Genomic DNA, 17893 nt, shown 5'->3' on the forward strand with positions numbered 1-17893 from the left:
AAGTTGAAATTAATCCATCAGAAAAATTTACTTACGTATTTAACTTGAAGTATCTTTGAGAGGGATATACTGAGATGATATTCATGGCTGTTTGATTTCAGAATGTGGCAGGGTATTTAGAGAGGAAGACATAATGCCAGAAAAGGTGCAATGACACAAGAAAACACAAACTTGGGGCTTCTATCTAAAAGAAGTCACATGACTTCCACCACCAAAAACTCCAGAATTACAAAACTGTTAAGCAGCTCCATTTCCCTTACCTGCTGATGGTTCTGCAAAAGATGGATAACCAGCTTGGAGGCAAATTTGAGAGCTATGCTTTGAACTTCAGTGCTGAGAAAACAAGGTAAAGAACGTATCAAAATAAAAGCAGCTATTTCTGCCATCATTTCATCTCTAGAAAAAAAACAACCAGCCAGTTCTTAATCATTCTTGATTATCACCAATGGGTATTTTGCAAGCTGAGCACTCGGAATTTTTACATTACAGATCTTGATGTTAGTTAAGTTTTTAGTTGAGATGCAAATGAAATATGCACTTACTTTCAGCTCTCTTGTGTTTATTTTCTACCTGCATACTTCCCACAGAAAAACACATTTGAAAATGGAAGCCAAGTCAAGCAAACCAGACATTATTTTAAATGATAAACAAAAGCATTTCTTCAAGCTGGTGTTAAGCTCCAGGAGTACCTCTTCTAGAGCTGCTAAAAATGTTACTAGTGCAGAATACGCGAACTGTTGTCTGCCGAGCCTCCATGCTGCCCAGCAGGGTCTAAGGACTCAGCACTTGGCACCGTGGCTCCTGAAGGGCTGGTCTCACCACAAGGAAAGGCAACACCTGAGCAGTAAGGTCTGCTATTTCAGCTATTTCCCTCTAACAGCACCAGTCAGTGTTACTTTACCACAAGTACCTTACTTCATTCCAGAAATAAACACTCCACATCATCATTTAAACTTGAAAAAATTAGTGCAAATAAGCAGCAAATGTGCACAGCTATAAAATGCTGTTCTACACTGTATACTGTAAATATTCTACACTGGCAACACTGGGGTGCAATGTTTATATGGCTGAAAAAAAGAGACTATTAGAAACAGGATGGTCTTGCCCTTAGAGCCTGGACACTTTAACCCTGTCTGTCCATTCCATTATGAATAGATGGACACAGCTTCTAATTCAGTACAAACTGGCTCCAAATTTTCAGTGCTTTCTGGTGACTTTATAGTCTGATTAAGGAGTGCGAACCCTAAGGATTAGGGTTAACCATTTCTGCCAATCCAACCAGTGAAATCAGATCTGTCACTCTCTCTGCAGACCGTCTGCAGATAAATCAGGATAGCACGGATGGCAGATTCACAGTGAATGAGTGTATGTTTGGATCATCAATTCTATGTGTTAAGGTGTTGCCCAATTATCATTCAGGAAGAGCTATGCTCACTGGCTATCATCTAACAGCCAGAGTAACTTCTTATTTCAGGAACTGTATTACTGGACATTTACAAGATGCTTGCCAGTATGACTTGTGGGCCTTTTTAATAATTCAGATCCGTGTCTAACTTCTCTGAAAAATTCTCATCAAAAGCTCTCTTTATTCAAATGAGCCACACTCACTTTTCTGAAACATGAATTTTTAAATCAACAGTCCAAAACCAATAAATTAATGCTTCAGCATTTAAAGTTTTTAAAATATAAATATTTTAACAAGCATAACAGACCATACCTGTTGGCGATATCTACAATGTTTAAACTCCAGGTTAAGAGCTCATTTGGATTCATTTTTATAGAGCATTCAGTCTTTGGAAGCACATTTCTGAGATCCATAGTATAAAGAATTTCCAGGACCTGCACACACAATTCACAAACAATGAAGTTGCAAACAATCTCAATATGAATGTGTACATTTGAGATCAATAAAACACTGACTGAAACCCCACTCCAAGAACACAAAGGTCCTCTTCTGACAGTGCTAAGATAGGAAAGAGGAAGTTCTTGCTTTTATGCAAGAACATCTGTTACAGAATTATAGCACAGCTCCTATTCAATGTAAAAAAAACCACCACCCAAACCCACTCATGTACTATTTAAAAAACATCATGCACGTTTGAAACATATTTTTAAAAATTAAGAGTATCATTTACTGAAAACATATCAAATGTCAACAAAATAGCACCCTCCTACCTTGCAAAAACACTGGAGGTTCTTTTCCTTCAGAGCCATTGTGAGAAGAGCGCCTTCCAAATCAATGAGTAAACACAATACACCTCCTCCTTCTTCTGCAATCTGCTTGGAATTTATTTGCTTCAGCCAGAGCAGTATTGCTTCCAATGCAAGCAGACGTACTTCATGAAACTCACAGTGAAGGAGATGAACTATTGACAATGGTGGCTTGGCTATTTTCTTTGCAACAAGTGAACTGCTGCTCTGGATGTCAGGACCTGCAGTCACCAACAGCACTTCTATCACAAGTTTGGTGATGCTCTGAAGATACTGTATCAGTCCTGGTACTGCAGATGAGTAGGGAATACCAGACATCAATTCAGAATCTGAAATAACTCTGTTCATCTCTTCCCAAAATCCAAACAATGGCATTCCTGAAGTGAGAATAAAACTAAGTAAAGTGACAAATAGATGATGTTACCATCTGCTCCAGATCATGAAGCGATTCTGAAGTTGAAAAACATCAGGTATGCAAAAGGTATCACACGGTAATTTCAGGCATGAAATGAAAACATAGTTCTCCTTCATTTTAAACTGATTCTGAATTATAAACCAGCTTTCCTAGATATCAGGTGTATTCATATTTAAATAGAAAGAAATAAGGACACAAACTTATCTGAAAACTGTAAGTTGTTCAACACATGGGATGAAAGCTTCAACCAACTTAAAAAATCCTACAATACTTTGCAGATTGCCTGTCATCTTCACCAATTACAGCTCTTTGATAAGTATTTCCTTAAATCAAGCTACTAATACAGTCTTGCAAATTGTACATGCTTTGCACTACCATTGTAGAAAGTGATTAACACAAATAAACTGTATTAAATACATTTGGAAAAAAAACGTAGGTAGTTTGGAAACCTCAAAAAGCACCAAATACAAATATGCAATCATATTATACTAGGTAGAATAGCCCTAAAATCAGAGGTCAGACTGGAGAAAGTGCTGTCTGTCAGCTTACCCAGCTGCAACTGAAACCAGGACAAACAATGACAGGGCCATTCTGATAATACTGAAAATCTCATGCTTTGCATAGCTTTAGTCAGAAAAGGTTACTATTAAGAAGATGATACTTCTACATAAATACATCTGTCCTGTGTCTATCAATCTAAAGAATTTACTGATTAAAAAATCCAGTGTGCTTTTCCTATGCCTATCAACTTCAAACAGGTAACACAGGTAAGAAAAAAGGAGCTGCACTGTAATCCCTCTTAGGTACCAGCACAGGAACTGTGACATTTCAGCCATTTACACTGGTTCAACCTGCTCACATGGCACATCACAGCCCAAGGACCTTCTTTAGTGCTTGGCCACCTCTTGGAGTGAACAAAAAGGTCACTGCTATCTGTGATGCCAGAGGGTTTCAGCCTTTAGCAAAGTTGGCAATGTCGACACAAAATGAAAGAAAAAAAATTAATCGACAGTCCTCTCACACACACACACAGACTGAAATCCTCACGTGCCTTGAGTTCAACCTTCTTCTCCATCATCAGCAGGAATGAATCATTTTATAATACTGAAACCAAGATTTTTGCCCCATTCAGATGTTTGTATAGCTTGTACTGCGAGGAAATTAATATGCTATATCCCACAAAATTCAAATACAAGTAAGAGAAAATCATGAAGTACAGAAGAGAACAATACTGCCACTGGTGTTAAGGGATATTAGAAGTTTAGTTTTTTTAAAATGTCAAAATGCACTAAAGGTAAATACAAAGATTAAAGCAAACTTACTTAGATTTCTTCAGTATCTACAAGAAGACAATTCATTGCCATATAACTTTGCTATTTATAATTAAGCAAGCACCACGTACTACTAAAAGCCTGTCCAAATATTACTATTAAATTGCTGAATTTGACATGAAGCTGCAACACAAATGTGGATTCATTTTGTTGCCCTTGAGGACATTTCCCTAAGCCTTCTATTTAGAATTAAATATCCTGCCCTTTCACATTCAAATTCTTCCAAAGCCATCTTAATTTGTTCGACATTTACATAGAAACTTGACATGGTTGTACACTGTCTAGCATGTAAGGCAGAAGCATTTTCTGAGTAATTCTGGACAAGCTTCAAAGAAATTTGGTATTTGAAAAAGATTTGCAGACATATTACCTAACCATTAGTTCTGTCATTCATGCTTTCACTACAGTTTCTTTTCTGAATGGGCTTTATGTAGTCAAAGAAACTGCAATATCACTGCAAACCTATGTCACAGCATAATCCTCTAGATGACGCAGATGGCTTCCATCTCATAACATGCAAACTTGTATATTTTATTTGCTACATTTTCTAAAACCCCTCCAAATAGAATGGCATTACATACCAGCATCACAGCATGAACTAGCATTAATGCCTATGTCACACGACAAGTATCCAACTGCCATAATTCCTTAATTTCCGAACTGTCTGGTTGCCTTGGAGAGGGATTAGGCCTTCGTCCCAGTTATTACACAGCCTGACTCCACAGACACCAGTTAAACAACAGAAATAATCCCAGGCAGTTGAAAGAAAAAGGTTCAAGTTCAAGCACCTTGGTTTGAGAAGAGAAACACCTTCAGTTTTGGAGCCCTGCACCCTCTCAGCTTCCTATGTGCTTCCCTCTTCAGCTGCATTTCAGCAATACACGAGCCTGCTAGCTCAGCTGTCCGAACCAAGTATGTATTTCTAAGTATATTGCAAGAGAAGTGCTTGTATTTCTTATCAACGTTGCTTTACGTTGAGGTATAGCTATCATACATGCAAGCAGTAACATGAAAACCAACAGGATGGAAGGGTCAAAGCTCTAGGGCAAGGCAAGGGACAACAGTATTAGGCAGACAAAAAGAGATAAACGTTAGGGTAAGAGGGGGAGGGAGGGTGTCTTTCATTTTGTTGGTGTCAACACTGCTAACTTTGCTAGAGCCTGCAACTTAATATCAGAAGGAGTGGTGACCCTTTTGTCAACTCCAGGAGCTGGCCATGCACTGAGCTTCAGATCCGGTTCAATAAAATTTCATTTGAATTTTCCAAGGCCAGCACAACTTCATTCGGTGTCTTCATCTTTGAAGGGGAAAATTATTTTTATATGAAAAACATGGTGGAGCTACTCACTCCTAGAAGTACTAGTTTGCAGAGACTGCGATACAAGAATCTTCTGCCACAGATCCTCTTTTTCTGTACGTATGACACTTCTGGTTTGGAAGCCTTATGGATGCTTTCTGGTTTCCCCATGTAATTGTGAAAGACTGGGCACTGTGGCTCATCTATTTTACAGAAAGTCTCTTTAAAACTGGATGTCTCAACAGCAAGGCTGTCAGCAAAATAAGACTGTCTGCATATTTGCTTAGCCTCAGCACGCCATAGAGCAAATCCTTCTGTTTTCATCTCGTGCTCCACATGCTCTCCAGCACTCTTTTTTTCACACAAATATGTACAGAAGGAAAGAAAGCCCCTGTCTCATTACAATGCAGTGGAAATATTCCTTCTTTCAACTTCATCACTAAGAAATCTTTCCTGGCTTTCATGTAAATGTTTTCTCTTCTGCTTAACTTTAAGTAAACTCTTTTTCTTTGGCTTACATGAAAATATCCGACTAAACCAAAAAACCACACTGGTTCCCAAAGTAAATGTCTGTCTCTGTTGTTAAGATACAGTAAAGACATACTTCTATTTACAAACAAAAATCACTGTACAGTTTGAACGAACAGCTGCTGTGACAAGGAAGAACAAATTTTGGCTGACCAAACCAGGATCCTGGCAAACAGCAGTCTTGTCCAGGATGCTGACAGATGCAAAAGAGCCCCCAGGAATTAAGTGGATTAATTTCCCCCCCGCCCTTAAGGACTGCTTCATTTGTGGGACAGGAAGAACTTCGTCTCTCTTAGGAAGGGACACATCTTACACAATAACTTTGTTCTCTTCAACACAGTGCATCAACATCCCACAGTCCTCCTCAATCCCTTTATGTCCACTACACTGAGATATGCATACAATGTCTATGTCACATCATCTAGGTTTGAGGTGTTGTTTTTTAAATCCTATTTGTGATCAACTGATGTTCATAGTCAGTTACATGAAGTTAAATGGTCTTTCATAATCTGAAAATAAAGAAGAAAGGAAGAGGAGCAGAATGGAATTAGCAGACCTGATGAATCTCGAGCTACAAACCTCCTCAAAGTTTAGCCAGCTCCAAAACCTGTGCCCTGCCTTTCTTCTGCTCTTCCCCGCAGTGGCAGGCAGGCACTATTCTATAGCCTGTTACCAGCGTAAGCAGATACATACAGTAAGGACAAAAAAACTTCCCTGCTCAGGGATTAACAAGCTGTCAGCCAATGGACAGTTCAGCTGATACTTCATCTCAGAGATTCTACAATATGTTCAAAAGTGACAGAAGTCATCTGAATTCCTTCCATATTTAAAACCTCAACTTGTTTCATTGCCTTGCTAGGTGATGTACAGGACTGATTATGTATTTCTGTTGAATTTAGGTAATTTTACAGTAGCTGTCTAGGCTACTGCCAATTGGACAACTCTCCGTATCATCAAGTATTTATTGTGTGAGGGGCTTTTTTGCTGTATCTGTGATTATGATACAACTAAGTATTTGCACACTTGTAGATAAATATTGAGATCAAATCCTGTATGCAGCCCCTCGAGCATCCATGCCATCTTCCTACTAGAGGCTCCAGAAAATAAGAACAAAGAAGGGAAAAAGGGGAGACATTATTACTGACATCAGAAAACTTACTGACACTCTGCAAAGTCAGACAAAAATTACAAGAGCAGCAACGAAATGCTGCTGTGTCTGCAGTAAAATGTTATAGGACGGGGGTCCAAGCATCAAAAATCTGGATATTCATAATCATTCACCAAGACCTGCAAGAAGTTGCAATTATTTAAGGACTGAGAAGAAGTTAAAATCCCTTGCGCTCACAAACTACCGTCTATCTAAGGGTTTCTGAAGAGATCATATGAATAGAGAGAAGGCTGAAAGGTAATCAGTGCCAAGAAGAGATTTTCCTAGACAAATATTAAAGAAAAGTATTTTCTTTCATATTTTCCCTTTTTATTAAAAGTGGATTAGGCAAAGTCACTGGTAAATGGAAAAAAAAACCCAAAGAGAACAGAAAAGCTATTACAATGTGGAACTAAGATAACTGTTGATGATCATGAAAAGGGCATATTTTAAGCAGGATATTTTCTTTTAAAGACATCTGCAACATCTTTGACATCAAAGACTGAGCATCAGTACTCAAAATAAAATTCAAAACTACAAACATAAGTGATTAACAGAATCCACGGATAATATATTGTTGAGGACAGAAGCATCCCACTGCATTTTGTATAGTATAAGGAAAAGTTTTCAAAGGAAAAAAAGGGGGGGAAGGAAAAAGCATTTGATCTGGACACTGAAACTGCAATTTTTCTTACAGCTTCTCTCTGGCACAGCACCAAGTTTTCCACTTCTTTTGCATTCATAGAAAACCATAAACCCCCATGGAGTCAGTGCAAATCAGTCAGTGGTACATGCTGGAATCTAAAGAGAACCCGAAACAAGATTTCAGAAGGATGAGCAGTCTCCCATCTTCACATGGGGACGGAATTTTAACTGCTAACATTAACAAACACGATCAACGGCACTCTCCCCTAGTGTCACTTATTTCCTCTTAACACCTTTCCATATTCCCTGTTCAACACAGCATTCCAGCAATATCATGCTCTACCCTCCACAACCCCCCTCCTTTCACTGTGTCCCTGTGATCTTTCTGAGAACACTTTTACTTTCCTCCTCCCATGTCTGTGCCACGAGTTCTGCCTCCAACATTTCCTTGACTGTCTGTTGTTGTTGCACACCTCCATCTCCTTTCTCCCAACATTTCTTCCTTTCAGCCTCGGTCCATTTGCTTTGTCTTTCTGTCTCGCACTCACTTTTGCACTGTCTTTGGGCCACCTTAACATAGTAAGTCCCTCACTTGATCTGCCTCTGGCATTTCACTGTCTGTGCAACTCCCAGCCACTCCCTGTCTCTTGGACCTCCAACAGTCCCATCCTCAACTTCTTCATTCTCCTGCCTGCACTGAATTAGAATATTGGGTACCCAACTACACTTCCTTTTGACTTGTCAGTAGGTGTAGGCCATTTAGATGATTTTATAAATACATTTTAAATCTTTACCTTCCTTGAGTCAAAATAACAACATTGACCAAGTGCCACGCAAAGTTTATATAATTTCTGACATAATAAACAAAAATTGCTTTCAATTTGTTCAGATGGAATTTCTTAAGTTTAAGCTAATTAGACCAAATAACCAAAACATGCATTAACAAGCTGCCAGCGTTTTTGTTCAAATAACTGTTTGGCCACACTTCTTAGGGACCTAGGTAAAGAAAGTTAAAGTATGGCTAAAATAACCAACCTAGTTATTCCTGTCAAATTTTTACCATTTAAACATTATCAGTTTTTAAGTCAGCCTGCAGAAAAAAATTCTTTTAGCTGCCATTTAGCTTCCTTTCAAAATAAGAAAGAGTAAGAAGTACAATATAGAAAAAAAGTGGGCATAGCCTTCAAATGCAGTTTAAAAGTCCTACAAATCATATCATTCAGGCAAAACATTTAAGAGATTCCCACTTAAAAAATGAGATGTGCTTTCATTGCAAAGCATCTAGAAGTTTGATAATGCATACTATTTCTACCACTACATTTTATAACTTCTAATTAAAAAGGACAAATATCACTAAGAGAATGGTATTTGCATTATATGTTATTTAAAACACAGTATTTTGTCATATTTGAGAGCATAAAAAAGGACAAAACCAGCTGACGGTTGTACACAATTGCCCATGTTTCTGATCTCATACACACATGTGCGATGCACAGTATTTTTTGCACTTGTTTCTGTTGCTCATGAGCAGAATTTAAGAATCTTAACTAAGCTACATCTACAAAAGGTTTAGCTGTTTGGAAGATAGTAAGAAAATGGAAGTCTGTTTCTGCAAAACTCAAGGAATGAATACATTAGTGAGAGCAGAATACTGGCTGCTCCATTTTGATATCAAAACAATCTATGAACAAGATTAATTATGTAAATACTGAGTAACTGTTCCCACTGATGACAACAACAGTGGAGTTTGGTTAATCTCAAGAACTTTTATAAATTCTTTCACCTCAAATGTAGAAAGGAAAAATGCATAGTTAGGGTTCAAGTGGCAGCTTCTCCTAAATCACAGATTCATCCTATTTGACATCCTGTTTAAATGTCTTCTCTTTCTCATCAAACTTGAATTTTGAAGATACTATTCTCGATAATAGGCCAAACCAGCCAGGAGATAGACGGCATATACATATATATATATATATGTATAGAATATATACATATATATATATAGGATAAAAGAACAACTTGGAAGCATTATCTTTAGCAAATTTTTCTTTCATCTTTCCCGACTTCTGTTCTACATCCTATTTCACTTATGTTGATGGGCTTTATGGACTCAACACAACACTTTATGGACAAGTGCCATTTTTTTGAACACAACCCTGGCTAAAATATGCTTTTATTAGTCAAGTATATTTTAGTGAGTTGCATCCATCTTTCCCTTCAGGAATTGACAAAATACTATCAGAAAACTGTTCGGAGACATGAGCAAGAAAGAAAATGTGACCACTTTGTCTTGTTGCATTCTTCTTCTGTTACGGAGAGACAGAGCATCCCAGATCTGAGCTTTCACTGCAGTACACTGCTCTGGTTCCTGTGTCACCAGCGCCGCAGGATCACAGTAATACTATCATCTTATTGTTTAGCTTTAGACACCAATTTCCAGGAGAAGGTCCAAAAGCAGGAATGTCTATGATGGATCCTGTCAAAAGTCCACATATTCAGCAGAGGAATCTTATCCACGGAAATGCTGTATCAGAGCATAGCCTGGCTGTAGTCTGGTATTCTGTCTCTTGCAAAGCCCATCTCTGAGTGCAGAGCAAAGCGTGTAGCCTCAGACACACGGAGGGATCTGTAGCACTACAGCTTGATAGACATCTCCTAACTCCTGCTAATCCAAGACTTGTGAATTTGCAAATAATTATAAACACAGCTAAGGCTGGACATATTCTCACCTGGACTTGGAGGCATTTTTCCCCTCCAAAGATGCCTACAAGTGTTACTTGCTTCCTCCAGTAAAGTTTGAAGTGTGAAATTTGGGAACTTCCCCCTATTCCTACACCATCCACTCTGGCGCTGGTTTACTTCTGGAGGAGTAACTTAACTGCTTTTTAGCAGTGCCAGAAAATCCTCTGGAAGAGGACTGCATTGTTCTACCCATTGGACTGAAAAGGCCCTGGACATCTGTAATTTCAAGTCTATAAAAACAGTTACTGTGGAGACAATATATCAAAGAGGTCTGCAAGAACAAATTCACTGGATATTATTAATAATTACTAATACTGACAATAGACATTAGCTCATCAAATAATCCTAGATCTGGTAAGAACTTTTGTTTGCTCTCAATAAAGGCAAAAATAGCATTTTTTTTAATATATTTTAACTTTTTTTTAAAAAAAGGCTTGCTTCAGTTTTTTTCTGAGTTCCAACTGTAACTGATAACTGAAAAAACATACATAGTTGTAAGTTTACATAGTCTTGGCATTATGTATTGTCTCTGCACACCAGAAGACCCTCAGGCACATCAGGAGCTAGAAAAAATGCTCTAGATTTTGCCTATCAACTCAAGGAAAGAAAACTGTATTTTCCCAGTGACATGAATCAAGTAACACTTCCATCCAAACCAGCAAATCAGAATAATTGGGGTGGGTGGGGTGGGGGGGGTGGTTTAATCATCATCATTTGGCCAGCAATAAATTTTTAGCTGGACAAGATGCTTTTGGTATCCATTACTCCCTGCCTTCCTTATCTGCCATTTTAAATTGTTTTGAATTTGTGAAGTAAATTCCCTAAGGGCTGTCCTGCACTTTAAGAGACAGATTTTATTAATTGAAGACAACAAATCACTTACAGAAAATAATTGTAATGTAGGAAAGGCCTAGGCAGGGTTGTACTCTGAAAATCTCTTTGTAATTGTAGCCCCTTTAGACAGGCATAATCAATTAGAAGTGGTCTGATTTTAACTAGTTGCAGGCTCATTACATTGCATTCCCATTTCTGTTGATGAAAATCAGTTTCAGCCCTTGGCCTGGAACTCATATACAGCACTTCCTGGGGCCTCTTAGATAAACACATCAAGAAACAGTTTTATTTGGATTTGTCCTTCACCCTTTATTCATTGAAACAACTTTACGAATCAAGATTAAAACAGAGAAAAATTGGCTCATAACCAGAGATACACATATATGAGCAAGATATTTCATCTCAGAAAAGTATAAAGCTTCAGTTAATAATTATTCCTTACAGAACATTTAAATGTGAGACTCAAAACATTCATTTTTAACTGCTGAGTTTAGTCTTTCTCTTACTGTGTCATGAGACACTCAGGTTCTGTTTAATATAAACATATTACTCCTTCATTTCAGAAGGGCTTCTGCCTGTGTTATATAAAATTGTCCCTAATGTATCTTCAAGTTTTCAAAACCGTATTTCCAGTCTAAGTTTCTACTCTCTGTAGATATTGCCTGCAACACATGATTTTAAACCTATATCGGAATGAAACTTTTAGGCAAGACAATACTAATGAACTATCCCTGAGCAGAGAGAGTCTACAAAAATAACTGCTTTCCTTCTACAGAAATTGTACCTTACAGCACCCAGGTTCGGAACAGTCCACGTGAGCTTTGAAAAATAAATGAATCCACTACAGTCAGTAATCCAGCCACAGCATGGTGCAGTCCCTCAGGCTCACAGGGCTATTAACAAGTCAGGGGCATTAAAAAAAAGAGGGGAGTTTCCTGGGGTGGAGGGGTCAAAAAAAGCCTTTGCAAATGTGCTGCAATTGTTTAAAAATCAAAACAGACAAAAAACCTGAAGACAACTGAAATAGGAAAGAGACTGATAAAGGAAATGTAATGCCCACTAAGTAAGCAAATAAGGAGCCCTCACCTGGAATACTGGCTGTTCCTTCATAACAGAAAATACAGAAATACAGTTGAAGGGGCTTTGGGGGTTGTTTTTGTTTATTTTGTACATGTGATACGCTGCTAGACTTTTTAATGTACTGCAAAGGATAATCACTAAGGCCAATGACATATCAGGCTTTAAGAAACTTTATTTTGTATAAATAACGAAAATAAGTAATTATATATTGTAACATAAGAATTATTGATGGTAGATATAGCTTACCCAAAACAAACATTAAAGAGCCAGAGAAAAACATCGCTAGAGACATGCTGTATTGAAACTGCTTTATATAGGGTGGTGCATTCCTCCCTATAAAGGATGCAGCCCTTACCTAGTCACAAACAGCAGTCAGCACCTGACAGAATGAGACCTACAGTGCAACATCATCTGGAAATTTCCTTGACCAAACAGTACATCTTGACGCTTGGGACCCATGAGAGAGGAATGACTCTTCAGAGCACAGGAAAGATCAGACCCATCTCCTAGAGTCCTCAGTAACCTTAACAATCTTCCTCTGGTATAGTGGAACCCAGCTGTTACATATTTTCTGTATGTCTGTGCTTCTGTTATAAGGGCTATATTCTGCATCAACCTATCTGCAGAAGTTCATTTCAGACATATTCATCACTAAGTCATTTTCCTGACAACTATCACTATTTGAACTGTGCATTCACAAAAAATCACACAAATAGCAATTATGGCATTAAAATGGAACTACTTCTACCAAAGGTCTAAGCAAAAAAGCAAAAGGAATTGGTTTTAAAATTAAGAACAGCCCCCAAAACAAGAACTATCTGAAATACAGAACAGTTCCAATGACTTAAATGCAGTGTTAAAATTAGTCACTAAGAATTTTAATGAAATGAAAGAACTATTGTTTAATTGCGTTCCTGGACTGACAAGGTAATTTATTATTCACTTGTTCGTAAGAAATGAACAAAACAGGCCCACAAGGAAGCTAGTTACAGCTGACCGAAAGTTGCCTATACACAGTCACACTTGAAAGGGTATCCCTTCCTCCATACCTTTGTTCTCCTTATTGTTTACAGTACGCTTTGTATTGTTGCAAACACCACTCTGCATCACTAAAACCACTGATAGTTCTGACTGGTCCTTCAAAAACTTCACAGTGATAAAGAATCAATATAAAAAAAAATGTAAAGAAGCTCTCAAGAGTTGTTTCTTATAAAACTTCCAAGCATGAGAAAACACTTTCTCTGAAACACTTTCAGGTGTCTCATGAGGGAACATCTCTGTGGCTTTCAGGAAAGGTTAAAGTAGCAATATTCTGGGGTTTGGATTTTGTTTGTATTTACAACCTTGAATCAGAAAAACATTTTGGAACACTGGATGGGACCTTTTTTGTTGTTACACAGTTCCAGGATTAGGAATACTGCAAGATCATCGCTTCCAACTTTGACATGGAGGCACACCTCATTCTTCTCATCAGCAATCCCCAGGACTAGCTCTACAGAAGGCAGAATGAAGGGCCCTTTTATACAAAGCAGCTAAAGGACTCCAGCGTTCAGTAGATGCCATGAGTACAAGTAATATATTATTGTTTCTACAGACTCAACAGAGCTCAGAAATTTCCCCACATCTGATTTATACAACAGTACATTTGACTTACCTTGCTTTTGAAACTTCCCCAGGTGAGTACTGAGCATCACAAGGACATCAAGATAGGCAGCTCTGGTCACCAAACAAGGATTTGGCCTGGAAAAATCAAATTACTAAAGATTAAATCCTTGTAACATCCACGCTCAGAAACAGCAGTGAAACACACCAGCTTGGTGTGTGTATTTTACTTAATTAATGAAGATCAACTACTGATCAAATCAGACTGCACATACAAAATGATTAGGCCAAGTTATCTAAGCTTCACTTCCTGGTCCATTCTGAATGACAGTCTCCCTAGCAGAATGGCAACACCCTTCCTCCATCCATTCCACCAAACTGCAGTTTATACATGTCATTATTACTGGATGAATCAGCTTGCCCTGGCAACTAGTGTGTCTGTTTTTTTTACAGATGATCCCTTTAACTAAATGCATTAACAAAAATAAGTCTTCAGGTCTTATTGTTACAGTTCATAAAAGAGAAGATTCCCCATGAAAGGTACCTACTACATCTTTTTAACGGCCATAGCACTCTCACTGTTCTGATGAAGACCACAGAGGCATGCATGTTTTTAAAATTAGATTTTTTTTTTCCAGATAAGACTATTGGGGATTTTCTGTGTATAACGCAAATTGGTAATAAGCTACCTTCTGCTCTACCTCTTCAAGTCGCAAGTGATCGACATTTTGTCTCCAATTAGAAAAGTAAAATTAGGTTAACATCTTCATTTTTCTTTATATTGTTATCACTGTACTTTCAGCCAGGAAAACTTTTCTTAAAATATAACTTAATATGTGAAAAATAAAGGAAATCCAGTTCAAAACACAGAAATTATTCTGATGAGTCCAATGGGACTTGCACTAAAACAAAAACTTTTAGAATCATGCAGCACAAGCTTAAAGTATGACTAATTCTATTCAGTATTTATTTTATCTGGCACTTTCTTTGTACACTTGACATTTGAAACTCTTTCAAAAAGTTTTAATTAAAAGTGTTCCAACAAACATTCTCAACTCTGTAACATCTTTGAAATTCAAGAAAAAAACTTCTTCAAATAAGATATGTAACATGACAAAAAAATGAAAGGTCCGAGGTTCTTGCGTGGAAGTTTGGCAGCTGTATTTGCCTATGGAGAGTTAACTTATGATCCTGTTAAAAAAGACAACTTTTACCAGAAGCACTGCTCTTACCTTCAGTAATAAACTCTGTAATAAGCCTAAATTACTTATGCTTTCTTTTATGGCCTACAATATTAGGCATCCATATAACACATAGCAGACTGCATGCTACCAGGATCTCTCTTTTGAAAAGGTTTTTTCTCCTTTTGCACGAACAGAGACTTTTTAGACACTTTCTTACTAGTGAAGTAGTCATGAACCTCCCAAAACTTCTCCATGCTTGCCTCTTACCACTAGCCTTAAAGCACAAGAGCTAAAAGCCTGCCTGCAGGGAAGATGCACATCAGTAAGAACTGATACCATAAGAAGCCAAAGCAATTTTAATGTGGCCTATTTTTGAAAAGCTCTATTAGGAAGACTTAATTTCTATCCACCCTGATTAAGTGAACCTCTCTTCTGTATCTTGGGCATCTAGCTGTTGCCCAAGTTGTTCTTCACAAGTCTGTATGAAAACACCACCAAGAAATACTCACAGGGTTAGGAGCTCAACCCATGAGAAAACAGTGACAGATCAGTCAAAGGCTTAGAAGAAAAAGAAACCGACAGGGCTCTCACAAGTACTCATAAAATGGACGAAAGCAGCCATGACAGATTTCAATTAAGATGAGGAACATAATGGGCCTACTGCACCTCAGCTCCCTTGAAAAAATGGAAGACTCACTTATTCAGTCATTTCACTGGAAAGAAAATTTCCAACATACAAACTGTGCCTTGGGAAAAACATGGCTGATGCAACCGTTACTGAAGAAGTGACAACAGCAACACTGACATGGTTTTTTATTCTGGTCCAGCTTTGAAGCATTTACGACTTCATTTTGAGTATGCACATATGCATGTTTTGATTTTGAAATAAGGCTTTTCTAGCATGAAACATGCCAAACATTTGTTCTTGGCTGGCTCCATTGCTCTGGTGATGCTAATGAATTCTTAGCCATATGTGCCAGACAGACACAACAGGAAATTCAGTTTTCCAAAACCAAGAAATTTCAGTGTTGTTCAGACTGTAGCAGAAACCTCAGTTTTGAAGACAATCAAACTGTGATTTGCATAACAGACCTGACAGCCAAAAATCACATGCTGAACATTTCAAATGATGCACTGCGCAGTATTTAAGATGACCTGTTCGTGCAGAACTTCAACAATGAGACTGGGAAGAGTACAAGATGTTTCTTTTTTAACACAGATACCCAAGTAAAGTGGTGTTCTCATCAACAAGCTTTGAGGAAATCTGTCTGCAAACAAGAAAGTCACAGCAGTAGCAAGGGTGGGAGCTCCAGGCACCTGGAACAGCATTCTTTTTTTTGTCCCAAACCCAACAATTAGTTCATTTCCCTTCCAACCTGGATATTAAGGGAAACAAATACATCATATGCTCACTCCCGATGATAAACTGTATGTGACTCTGAACAGGATAGAGCTAGAGATGGTTAGGACTCTCATATCTAAGGGTATGTCCGCACAGAAATATAAAATGGCTATCAAAACAATATTCATACTACTACACATATATCCTAACAGCAGGCTAGTGATGTCAGTGCAGACATCCATACCTCATTAAAGTAATGCTTTGTCTACATTAGCAAGTAGGTTGGTGTAGTAACAGATCTGTGAAGTCAAACAGCTGGTACCAAAGACCCAATGGCCACCCTACATACCATGCCTGGATACATTAAAACATAATTTGCAGAAGTTCATCTTGTTGCTTTTTGTTTCTCTTTGGATACAGAGTTCAGAGCCAGCCTGCTCCAGGGATCTCACTGCACTTAGAAGCTTATCCCATAGTTTCTAGCACTCCTTTGTGATGCCGTACTTGGAGGTTGACTGTCCAGGTGGAAATAAAAATCACCTCTCAGACGACCACTGAGTTAAATTTCACCAACAGCCACTATTGCACAATATTTCAACACATCTGACTGAAGAGAGTCAAAGGCTCTCTGCCCCGAGTAACACGTAGAAGACAAGCATGGTCACAGACTTGACCTGCCAGGCAGAGGAGAAGACGACACCTGCAACCTTTAGAAGCACAGGCAGGGACAGAAAGGATTACTGCTTAGAAAGAACAAGGCCCAGAAGAAACGTGTTTCTAATTTAATCAAGGAAAACAAAACAATGACGGGGGGGCTGCTGTGTCCTTACGAGATCATCATGAAACTCCATAAAAGATACAAGGTGACTGAAAGAACACAAGTCAAAAAAGTTAAAGGCACTGAAGGTTTTAAAGGGTCTACAGGTATTTTTTTTTAATTGCCCAAAGCTCCAGCCTAACAGTATCTTCAGTATGGGGAAAAGTGTCTTTTTAAAATTATTATTTTAGGTAGGCGTGGCTGAACCGTAAACAAATCTGAAAACACAGGTGCCAGTTTCCATACTATTAATTTTGATACATTATAGCAGACTTCTGGATTAGATCCTGAAAATAAAGTCTTCCAAAACCTAGCCAAAATCTTATCATCAATGTTGAACAAGTAATTGTGGATAAGGTAGTCAGACTTTCTTGTAATCTCATTTTCAATTCTAGTATGCAAATATAAAATTAGAAAAGAGTTGAAGTCACTGGCAGGAGGAAACCTCTTGTTAGCCGTTGGAGTCCAGGGATTTTTTTTAAGAGAAAAAGGTTAATGGAAGGAAGTAGTCCTTTTAAATTCACAGGCTCCTGTTGCAATGCCTTTGGAGAGGCCCCAGTTATGCAATTACAGGATATTATATGATCAGAATAACAATAAGCTGTTTGTTTTCAACAGGCAACAGCCTGGTAGGTGAATCAGGAAGTGTAGCCTTCAGGAGATATTCCCTCTCTGTAGATGTAAATGAGACTGGGCAGGTTCAGAAGCTCCACGTGCA

The 17893-nt window shown here is 38.1% G+C and overlaps 1 protein-coding gene across 4 annotated transcripts in view; it reads right to left on the bottom strand.

Moving 5' to 3' along the window:
• The window catches only part of THADA (THADA armadillo repeat containing), a 171908-nt gene that overhangs the window by 36365 nt on the left and 117650 nt on the right, over window positions 1–17893 (bottom strand). For all 4 annotated transcript variants that reach the window (XM_052805700.1, XM_052805699.1, XM_052805701.1 and 1 more), the window contains 4 exons: window positions 13885–13970; window positions 2176–2588; window positions 1718–1839; window positions 261–333 (listed from right to left, as the gene is read on the bottom strand). In XM_052805700.1, coding sequence (XP_052661660.1) covers window positions 261–333; window positions 1718–1839; window positions 2176–2588; window positions 13885–13970 — 694 coding nt within the window. The remainder of the gene's footprint in view (window positions 1–260; window positions 334–1717; window positions 1840–2175; window positions 2589–13884; window positions 13971–17893) is intronic.

The sequence above is a fragment of the Harpia harpyja genome, chromosome 13 (genome assembly GCF_026419915.1).
Source record: "Harpia harpyja isolate bHarHar1 chromosome 13, bHarHar1 primary haplotype, whole genome shotgun sequence".
NCBI lineage: Eukaryota > Metazoa > Chordata > Aves > Accipitriformes > Accipitridae > Harpia > Harpia harpyja.